The 11,572-nt window shown below is 43.6% G+C and overlaps 1 protein-coding gene across 1 annotated transcript; it reads left to right on the forward strand.

Annotated features, from left to right (window-relative positions):
- The first annotated feature begins 3,285 nt into the window (after nucleotides 1–3,285).
- On the forward strand, nucleotides 3,286–9,920 carry ftr14l (finTRIM family, member 14-like). Its single transcript, XM_083658364.1, has 7 exons — nucleotides 3,286–3,922; nucleotides 4,719–4,814; nucleotides 5,020–5,253; nucleotides 5,949–6,108; nucleotides 7,088–7,243; nucleotides 8,533–8,669; nucleotides 9,267–9,920. The coding sequence occupies exons 1-7, from the start codon at nucleotides 3,512–3,514 to the stop codon at nucleotides 9,648–9,650; spliced, it is 1,578 nt and encodes a 525-aa protein (XP_083514490.1). The 5' UTR covers nucleotides 3,286–3,511; the 3' UTR covers nucleotides 9,651–9,920.
- Nucleotides 9,921–11,572: the final 1,652 nt, after the last annotated feature.

Raw genomic sequence — 11,572 nt, forward strand, 5'->3', positions numbered from 1 at the left:
TAGTCCCGGAGTCGCTGCTAAAAGTTTCACAAAATTATATTTTCTCAAATTTAGAAGAGGGAGTGGTGAGAAAATATAATAGACACGTTATACTCCCACCGCGGAGGATTTATCATTGATGACATCACAATTGCTCGAGTGACATCACTAATGATTATCACAATTGTGAGTGACATCACTGATGACATCACAATTGCTCAAGTGATGACATCACTCACAAATCATGACTGACACCAGCCGGAAACACTTAGCCAATTTCAACTAATAAAGAAGATTTGTGCTACATATCAGCACCCGCCATCTGATAATAATTTTGATTTTAGATGTTTTATTACAGAAGGTGTATGAAACCAATGACCAAAACAGTTATACATTCTGTCATTGTCATATTTATGGATGTATTCTAGTGAAAATACATAAATGAAATTAGTTCTTATTTCGTTCCCTTTCATGTCTCATCTTATGGAATGACAAAAAATATGCTTTGAACCTTGAATTTATGGATGGTATTATAGTGCAAATACAACAACCCCCCCCCCCCCCCCCACACCACGTTTTGCTGGGACCCCCTGAAACCCCCCCAAGGACCCCTTCTCACACTTTGAGAACCACAGGCCTAGCTACTCCAAAGTCTGCAATAACTGTGTTATTACAGGAATTAACTACATTAAAAGCATACCTTATCCGCTGCTCCTCCTCTCTCGTTACTGTAGTCGGCCATCTGTATCCAATTCGTGTATCTCTTCACCGTCGAACCAGCCTTCCTTGCTCCACTCCTTCCTCCACTGTGTCATCACTGATGACATCACAATTGCTTGAGTGACATCACTAATGACATCATGATTGCTCGAGTGACATCACTGATGACATCACAATTGCTCAAGTGACATCACTGATGACATCACCGTCACAAATCAGGACTGACACCGCCCAGAACCCACTTTTAACAAAATATTTTGTCCCAGCATCCCCCATCTGATAATATTTTTGATTTGAGATGGTTATTACATAAAGTGTATGAAACCAATGACCAAAACAGTCATACATTCTGTAATTGTGTTATTTATGGATGGTATTCTAGTGAAAATACATGAAATTAGTTCTCATTTTCATGTCACATGTTCTGGAATGACAAAAATATCCTTTGAACCTTGAATTTATGGATGGTATTATAGTGCAAATACAACAACCCCCCCCCCCCCCCCCCCTTTTCTGGGGATGCCCTGAACCCCCATCAAAGACCCCTGGGGGTCCCCGGACCCCACTTTGAGAACCACAGGCCTAGCTACTCCAAAGTCTGCAATAACTGTCTGTTATTACAGGAATTAACCCAATTAAAAGCAATCTTTTACATACCAGAATTTATAAAGTGTAATTAATTTAGTTTATGCTACAGTATCAATCCGGTTGTAAGAAGTGTCTTTTTCAGATGTCTGATGTTGAAAGGAACTCATTTTGGAGCACAGTGAGGGAGACAGACAAGAGATGCTCGTTTCCTGTAATACTAGTTTACTCCCACAAGAGGACCCTGTTCTACCATTGCCATAGTGCAGGGGTGGGCAACTGTTTTTCATGGGGGGCCACATGAGAAACCCAGATTGTTGCCGGGGGCCGAACAAATATTGTCACGCCGTAACCCATGGATGGGCAACTTTGATGATAGAGAGGGCCACAAAAAAATGTCCTCGCTACCAGTTTTTGCTGAGGGCTGAACGGCGCCAGCGCGAAACATTTTGGGCATTTGAAGCCAGGTTTAGAGGAATAACTCATTTTAAATTAACAGTTGTGATGTCATTATTCAGTCTTAACCACCAATATTTGATCCTTTTCTCACTCACTCCTATGTCACCACCCGCTCTCCCTCTTCAGTGCTTGAAATTAACTTTTTTGACCACCTGCCAATATGGCTGCTAGATTTTAAAGTTACCAGCCAATTCGAATTTCCACTAGCCGAAATGTTTTTCTTGAAATAAACCAGAATATGAGTGGGTTATTTTAAGCTTAAGTATCAGTAAGTGGCCCGGGATTCTCAAAGCCTGTGTTGAGGGTCACACAAGAACAAAAATGCACTCTTGAAGCTAAATAAATCCAAAACCAACAAGTTAATTATTTAAATTTGTACTTCAATGTAGAACAGTCATTTCTTACACATGAGATTACTTTTAGCCTTTTAGTCATAAATATTATTGAAATATATTCCATATTCCAGACTGAAATGCTATAACAGAAGAGTATTGGCCAGAATGACATGAACATTTGGACACTTATTCAGCGGGTATCTTGCATGTTGCGTTCAGGTGCACTGCAAAAAAAAAAAAAAATTTTTTTTTTTTTTTTTTTTGCAATTCCATCGCGGGCCACACAGGGGGCGCCCGCGGGCCGCATACGGCCCGCGGGCCGTATGTTGCCCATGTATGCCATAGTGAATGCCATGGTGGTATTAATTAACGTGCATTAAAGCATGCTAGTGCAGAGGTTTTCAAAGTGGGAGGCGGGCCTCCCCAGGGAGGGCTCCAAACAGTTTCAGGGGAGACTCAGTGAATGGAAGTGAAAAAAGAGTACATTTAGTTATCAAAAGGAGATCACATAGAATGATAGAATAGCCTAAGTGGGTATGATTTGGTTAAAGACAGTTCAGAGATACAGTAGTTCTGGGGAATCTTATAGTTTTCCCCACTTTCCCAGAGTCAGAAACAAATAATGCGTTCAGAAAGAGTTTTATTAATGTATTTAGTGTAGTCTGAAGTATGTCAAACAGCAATATAAGGCTGAGGCTATCTTGACTCAATTGTTGAGTGTGTATGGGTGGTGGTGGTGGGTGGGGGGCTTCGTCCACAAGCTTTGTCTGAGGGGAGGCCCACAGTCTCACACTTCGAAATGCCCTGATGTAGAGGATTACTTCTGTTGTTTTATGATGACATACTACAAATCAAATAAAACCTCATATCCACCTACACATACAAAGTGGGCTTTATAATGAGGGCTATAAATGAATGTCTCTTCCTTTATGGATTTGAAATTATTTTGGTTGCTTATTACTGAATAAAGAGAAATGTCTCACTGTAATACGTCATAGTTCATGTCGAAACACATTTTTTGCTTTGGCGATTAATTCCTTTTGAAACACAAATGAGCGCTCCTTTTTGGCGCTGGTACATTGTTTTTGTCTGAACCCTCCTCTTTGTCACAGCGCGGCCCTCCTCTGCCTATTAAACTTCCATCCAGGAATACTGGTTTGACCTGGAGAGTAGGCAGCACATAACTAGCATTGTGTCACACACAGGTGCAGTCACACAGTTTCACCGACGCTGTCAACTTCTGCAACTCATTCCCTCTGTATCTGTGGATGCCACAGGTCTACCACCTGGTCACTTTGCCTTTTCTTGCGTCTTTTATTTATCTGTGGATGTAAATACATTTGATCCTACTTTTTTTTTTTTTACTTACCTTAATCACCTGTCGACTTTAACACGATTATCTGCCGGACATCACTTTTCTATCCAACTCTAAAATGTCCCACCCTAGCACTCTGGACTTGGACAGGTCCAGCAGCAGCATGGAGAAACCTCGTCGCTCCACCAGCCGCAGCCAATCCAGGCTCCAGCAGCCCAGAAGCAACGGAGACGACGTCCTCTGTGACTTCTGCACCACCAGGAAGCAGAGGGCGGTGATGTCCTGCCTGCTGTGCCTGGCGTCCTACTGCGAGGGCCACCTGCAGTCCCACTACGAGTACCCTGCTCTGATGAAGCACAAGCTGGTGAAAGCCACGGGCCAGATGAGAGAGAAGATCTGTGCCCAGCACGACAAGCTGCTGGAAGCCTTCTGCCGCACCGACCAGACCTCGGTGTGCGTCCTCTGCATGATGGACGAACACAAGCACCACGACACGGTGCCCGCTGGCACGGAGAGGACCGAGAAGCAAGTGAGTCGAAAGAACTCGCACGGGGATAGGCTGCTCATGAGTGATTTAAAAGGGCCTCTAGTGTAAAAGTTAGTGTTGTTTTTACAATAGAGGCTTAATAGAGAATTGTCAAATTGTTATTGCAGAGAGACACCTTCTATATACACCAAATGCAGGCCACAGTATATCCAGGACTGAATGAAGAGATTGATTTCAGTCCTTTTTTGTAGTCTTTTGTAGTTCTGATGCTGGTATGTTGCTTGTATTGCTGCAGATGGATATTATGTTTTCTGTCTTGTCTGAAGTCCCATTTTTCGTTTGTTTTCCATATTTCTCTGCATCATGTTTGGTTTTGTGCTATACATATTGTAGAGCCATCTAGTGGGTGCTTTTTGTATCTTTACCTGTGAGTTCAATGGCTTTCTGCTCAGGTGTTTGCAATCATAATAGGGGGAAACCTTGTGCTGGTGGCCATACCCTGAAGAAGGCTGTTTGCGCCGCTACGCGTGGGTCATGTCCCAGCTCTTTTAACATGCACTAGCTATGTTTTTAAACCTTTCTAAATGATATAGCCATCTAAAGTCAATAAAGGCTTTTTACTTTCTGCCAGAAGAGTGCCTTGGACCTTTCTTCTTTTGTTAACCTTTGTGATCCTCACCAAAGAGCACCTTCACCGCACCAGTTTTGGACTTCCGAGCACTCTGGACCTTTTTTCTTCTTCGGCCTCTATTGTAACTTGAATGCAGCGATGAGTTCAGTTGAACATTTTCACACTGTTGTAGTGAAGGCAACTTTGATGTCATTCCTTCTTCCACAGAAACAACTTGGGGTCACCCTCCACAAATCTCAACAGAGGATTGATCAAAGAGTGAAGAAGTGGCAAGACCTCCGACAAGCTGTGGAATCACTTCAAGTAGGTACAATCTGAGTAATATACTCCCTTAAGGGTAGTATGAAGCTAACGGTATAGAGAAACAGGCGAGCAAGACTTTCTGGTTTTGAATCGAGAGAGAAGTGAGCCATCCTCCAGAGAATGAAAAATGAACTACTTAGCATTAAGTGAAGCTCTCTCCCCCCCTTCCCTTTGTCTCTCTCTCTCTCTTTCTATGCCGACACAGCACTCGGCCCAGGTGGCCATGGAGGAGAACGAGCGGATCTTCACCGAGCTGCTGCGCTCCATAGAGAGGAAGTACAACGAGGTGAAGGAGATGGTCCACTCCCACGAGAAGACCACGGTGACCCGGGCCCAGATCCTGCTGGACCGCTTGGAGGAGGAGATCACGCTGCTGAGGAAGAAGCACACCGACCTGGAGAAGCTCTCGCACACTGACGATCACATTCACTTTCTACAGGTGAGCCTGAGAAGAAACACAGCGACCTGGAGAAGCTCTCGCACATTGATGATCACGTTCACTTCCTACAAGTGAGCTTGACTGTACTGAGGATTATGGACACGAGTCACATGACCAGAGAGAGACATGAATAGTGTGGTGCACTTGTAGTCAAGTCACTATATCTCGTGTCCAGGTCGAGTCTCGAGTCCCCAGTGTTCGAGTCCAAGTCACCAAAGAAGAGTCCAAGTCGAGTCCTGATTATCTGAGTCGGAGTCCAGGGTTACTGAACATGAGCGTGAATCCACATGTAGGTGGAACACACATGTCTGCCCTTGCGTGAAATTAAATAATGTCACAATATTAATATAGCTATCAATAGCTTATGCCAATTGATTAGGGCTTATTACAATAAAAAACGACCAAAAACCAAAACCAAAGACAGTCTATATCAATTAACAAGTCCAAGTCCTCGTCTCCAATTTCCAAGTCCGAATTTATGAATGTTCAAGTTGTCCAAGTCTAGTGATGACTTGGAGTCAGAGTCCGACTCCATTCGACTACAACAGGTGTCATACTGCATTCAGCATTGTGTGTCATATTTAATCAGCAGTTTGCCTTGCTTTTGTATTGCATCTACCTTTATCCCTGTCTTCATGGCTCTCTGTCTTCATGGCTCTCTGTCTTCATGGCTCTCTGTCATGTCGTTCCCACAGAGCTGGCAGTCTCTGTCAGGCCCCTCGGGCTACGAAGACCTCAACAACATCGGTGTTGCCCCCTACTACTCCTTTGATGGCACCAAGAGAGCCATCGCTGCTCTCAAAGTGCAAATCGAGGAAGTCAGCAAGACGGAAATGAGCAAAATCTCGACAGCAGGTTGGCAAATTTCTCTTGTTTTTGTGTCAAGTGGCATTTAATGTCCGTCTGCAGAAGGTGTTTCTTTTCTAGAATGGTCATATACAGTATGAGTTTGATTTGGACAGAGGAAAAAAGGTCCCTCTGTGCTCAGCTACGCTCGGGAACTCTTCCACTTAGCAATAGAGACTGCTAGGTTTAATGCTACCCCGGAAGAAGATAGATTTTGTTTGTTTTGTGACTTGTGTGAAATTGAGAATGAGATTCATTTTCTGTTCTATTGTACAGCTTATGATGATGCAAGGGAGATACTATTTAAAGGTAAAATGTCCTCTATGTTGATTTTTGTTGTTGTTGGATGATTATGAAAAACTTCTAAGAAAGGAACATTCTTTATAGGACCTTTTGTCTGCCAGGCCTGGGAGCAAAGACAACATTTTGTTTAGAATGTGATGTTTCAGGAGTACCGGTATGTTATATTGTTATATTGTGCCATTGTAGCGCTGGCTTGTTGTACTGTATATTTTGTATTTTGTGTATTGTAAGCCTATATATATATATATATATACACACACACACACATATATATATATATATATATATATATATATATATATATATATATATATATATATATATATATATATATATATATATATATATATATATATATATATATACACAGTATATATGCATACATACACACACACACACACATATATATATATATATATATATATATATATGTGTGTGTGTGTGTATGCATATATACTGTATATATATATATATATATATATATATATATATATATATATATATATATATATATATATATATATATATACATGTGTGTATATGTGTGTGTGTGTATATATATACATTATATATATATATATATATATATATATATATATATATATATTTATATATATATATATATTCACGTGGCGGTTGTTTATATAAAACACTCTCATGGGTTTCCTTGTCTGCCTCTTCATAGTGAGGGACGTCCACATTACTGAGGAACTGGAGACAAAGACAAGGAGAGAGTCTGTGATGAGGAGAGAGTCAGTGATGAGCAGAGAGTCAGTGATGAGGAGAGAGCCAGTGATGAAGGAAGACCCGACGCCAACGACGAGACAAGATTTCATGAAATGTGAGTTGTCCAGTTTATTTTTCCAGCAAACAGCAGATCCAGCCTGCCTGCTTTGCACCAGTTGAAAGTCTGTCTCAAGAGATTAGCTTTGCACTGACCGTGCAAGCATCAGCCTGGCAGGGTTGTTTGGCAGACACATTGTCTCCATTAAATCTCATTCATATTCTGTAGTGAGGTTATTGTGTACTAACCTGGAGTGAAAAGGCGTAGACATGGGCTGAGGTTAGGAACATTTCCATTCCTGACAATGGGATGACTAAACCTTGTGGTGAAACAACTGAAACTAGTGTTAAGCGAGGTATGCAGCTGCTTGCAGAACAGGTTCGGTGAACCATGTGAAAATCAACTTGCAGTTCAGGAACGTCTAAAGTAAACAAATAAAGGTGTAGCTGCTTTGGTGCCCCCCTGTGGAAACTGGAAATCGGTGCAGCAAGCTGATTTCTAGGAGTTGCGCAATCGAGAGCCAAAGTGAACGTCACTTCCTGCTTCAGCACTGTACAATAGATTTTACTTGTTCAAACTAAACGGTTCAGCTGTATTTAGAAACAGGAGAGACCGCATAATATTTAACTCAGACCAAAATGTAAAAAAAATGCGGATTTAAAGAAAATATTTGTTCAATGTTGTTGTTTTTTGGTTTTGGTCCACGTCAAATGTTCTATGATCTCTCCCAATTCTAAATATACCATTTGGTTTGACCAAGTAAAACTATTTTTTTATAAGCATTTTAAGAAATGTCTATGGGAAAATAAATGGCGGATGAAAATCTCTGGTACAGTGCTGAAGCAGGAAGTGGCGTTCACTTTGGCTCTCTATATGGACTCACCGGGTTGACTTTCAGTCATTCTTTAACATCGTTTCCCTCAGTCTGTACACTACAACAGTCTGGGCAATATGTCGCAAATGCATTTAACATCCACTAGCCTACTTCACAAACACTTGGTTTTTGGACAGTTCAGTTTGTGTACACTATGTGCATAGAGAGAAGAGCAAAGAAGTGGACTCATAAACTGTGGTGATAAAAAAACAATGATAAGACACAGATGAAAAGAAAAGGAATTCCAAATTTGGGCTTCACACCAGGGACTTATAAAAACATCTCACTTCAAAACGAACAAACATAAAAACAATCTAGATGACAAGCAAAGATAAAACTGAACGAATTAGGAAACAGACAACTAAGCACAATAAAGACCCACTTTAAGCCAACAGAAAAGACATCAGAGTGTTTGAGTGTTAGTTAGGTTAGAGATCTTGGATTGATGTTGATATGACTCTGTGCTGTCCAGACTCTTGCCAGTTGACCTTGGACTCCAACAGCGTCCACCCGAATCTGTACCTCTCCGACGGGAACCGGACAGCTACGATGATGAACGATCCCAAGAGCTACCCTGACCACCCAGACAGATTCGACCACTGGCAGCAGGTGAGATGCTGACTTTTTGCACGAAAAGGGGTTAAGGGGAGTGGACTCATTGGACTTTACCATCAGGGAAACCTGCTCTCTGCAACTCGAGTGGTTAGCGCTCTTGCCTCACAGCAAGAAGGTCCCGGGTTCGAACTCCGGTCCGTCCCAGGTCCTTTCTGTGTGGAGTTTGCATGTTCTCCCCGTGTTTGTGTGGGTTCTCTCCAGGTGCTCCGGTTTCCTCCCACCATCAAAGACATGTATGTTAGGGTTAAGCCTCCTGTCAGTGCTCCTGACCAAGGCAATGGTAAAAGAACTGGAGTTGGTCCCCGGGCGCTGCACTGTGGCTGCCCACTGCTCCTAGTTCTAGGAAGGTTCCTAGTAGAGGATGGGTCAAATGCAGAGGATGCATTTCCCCATGGGGATAAATAAAGGATAACTTAACTTAACTCAACTGTAAGATATGAGTCATATCTCAGCAGACCTGTGTTGTTAATATGCAGCCTTTTATGCTATACCAACTCAACTGTGGATTGAACATGTGGAAAGACAGGATCACTGTGCACGTGTACAGCAACAGCTGGTCTTCAGCTTCTCCTCCTCTCTGTCTCATCCCAGGTGCTGTGCAGGGAGAGCCTGAGCGGGAGCCGCTGCTACTGGGAGGTGTCCTGGAGGGGAACGGAGAGCGACGTGGCCGTCGCCTACAAGGCGATCAGCCGCAAGGGCAACGGCAACGAATGCAGCCTGGGATGGAACGACAAGTCGTGGAGCCTGTACTGCTCCGAGTCCAAATACTCATTTGTGCACAAAAACAAGAGCACAGACGTAGCAGTGCCACGGTCGTCTCGCATCGGGGTCTACCTGGACCACAAGGCGGGGACCCTGGAGTTCTACAGTGTGTCCGACAGCATGCACCTTCTGCACAGAGTCCAGACTGTATTTACAGAGGCGCTCTACCCAGCATTCAGTGTGTGGGGCTTTGGCTCTAGTGTGAAACTATAGGAGAGTTCAGAGAGTTGCTTCTGAATAATATATACGTTTGAAATGTGGTGTTTCTTTCCTCTTCTATTGTCAGGAATCCAGGTAATTGTTCTTGTAAGGCTATTTGGTCTGAGGGTGACAATGTGTTAGTCATGATGAGTAAGGGAAAAGGTATGGCTTGCTATAATTAAATTATTATCTTGTCTTTTCTTAATGTCTTAATCCTACTGTTTTATCTTTTACTCTCTCAACTGTCAAGTCATCATCAATACGGTCAGTCAAATTAAATTATATTTGGTGAAAACTTTTTTGTTTGTTTTTGTTTTGTTGAAAACCTCAACCCTGGTGTACATAGGTTCCAGTCACAGAAACGCACAAAGAAAACTGAAATATTAACCCAGGATATTTTACTTGATTTATTTACAATACATTACATTCCATTATTTATCATCAGAGTCCATATTGTGTATACACTTGAGTGCATACACTTTTTATTTAATTTTTCTCAAATTAAGCACTTTAGTGTGGCCCGGAGTAGTGCAGCCAGGGGTGGCGCTAACCTTGCAAGGCAGGCAGCGTCAGGTTACCTGGGGGTGGTGGCTTATTGGACCTTTTGGGGGGCACCAAAAGTACTGTCTAGATATATAGTTTCAGATATGGGAAAAGTACACACATTCTTTACTTAAGTAGAAGTACAGTTACTTGTGTTAAAAAAAGACTGGTAAAAGTAGAAGTACTAATTCAACTTATGGTGAAGAGAGGATTCCCATGTGCACAGCCAGTAGAAAGATCAGGTGCTGGTCGGTTGCAGGAAAAACATAAATTGAAAAATTAAAGGAACCACCGCAACACTGAAAATGACTTACTGATATTTATTTATTGTGAACAACGCGTTTCGCGTGCAGCTTCATCAGGTTCACCTGTGAATTGAAACACAAAATATAGGAAATAAAAATAAGTAAACTGACAGTCCTTCAAGTCAGTTTTTGTGGAGCACAAAGTCCTTCATCACTTGTGTTAGTGGTAGGGAGTGGACTTGGTTCAGGCGATGTGTGCCCAGTGCTTGGCGGATCTGGATCCGACACATGTGGGCCAGACTGCAAGGACATCTCTTGGCCTCCAGAAAGACCCTGCGCGCCTGGGGATCCGCACTCTCCTCCAGCTTTGCCCGTTTCCTCCTCACCAGGGCCGGGTCGGCGCCGTGGTCCAGGAGCAGCTGGACAAAGGCCGCGTCGCAGCCGAAACGCAGCACCATATTCAGCAGGCGAGACGTCACGTCACGGGTCAGAACGCCAGCGGCCTGGAGCAGCAGGCGGAAGCAGTCCAGGTGGTGGTTGGCGATGCTGATGTAGAGAGGAGACCCCACGCGGGTGTCTACAACGTTTATGTCAACAGGAACAGTGGTACAGAACCTGATGAGTTCTTGCAGGATGTCCGGCCTTCCATCGCGGGCAGCACAGGAGAGCGGGGTGGCTGACCAGTGTCCGCCTCTGTTGGGGTCGGCCCCGGCTTCCAGGAGGATCCGGACACAGTCCAGGTGACCGTTGACCACGGCCCAGCAGAGAGGTGTGCGGTGTATCTTATCAGCTAGGTTGACCTGGGCTCCCTGGGTGTTCAGGTAGGCCACACAGGCAGCGTGAGGCCACCAGGTTGCAGCGTGAGGCCACCACGCTGTGTACCCCAGAGGGGTCCACCCACACAGACACCGCTCATTGATCTGCCTTCTGAAGCGCTCTTCCTGAAGCAGGGTCCTCAACTTGTCCAGGTCTCCTCTGCAGGCGGCATCATGGAGCTGCGTGTCATCAAGCTCTGCTTGAGCAGCCATTCCTTCAGTTCTGTCACTGTACCACACCGACTTCTTCTTCTAATGGCTTTCCGGCAGATTGGACTGGATGCCTTGCGGCACATTGCTGCCTCTCACAGAATATATTACAGAAATTCCG

The sequence above is a fragment of the Poromitra crassiceps genome (assembly GCF_964638095.1).
Source record: "Poromitra crassiceps genome assembly, chromosome: 22".
In the NCBI taxonomy this organism is placed as follows: domain Eukaryota; kingdom Metazoa; phylum Chordata; class Actinopteri; order Beryciformes; family Melamphaidae; genus Poromitra; species Poromitra crassiceps.

Coding starts and splice junctions, on each gene's coding strand:
- ftr14l (XM_083658364.1), top strand. CDS start 3,512: ATGTCCCACCCTAGCACTCTGGACTTGGACAGGTCCAGCAGCAGCATG. Junction 5,254..5,948: donor ATCACATTCACTTTCTACAG/GTGAGCCTGAGA, acceptor TCGTTCCCACAG/AGCTGGCAGTCTCTGTCAGG. Junction 6,109..7,087: donor GAGCAAAATCTCGACAGCAG/GTTGGCAAATTT, acceptor GCCTCTTCATAG/TGAGGGACGTCCACATTACT.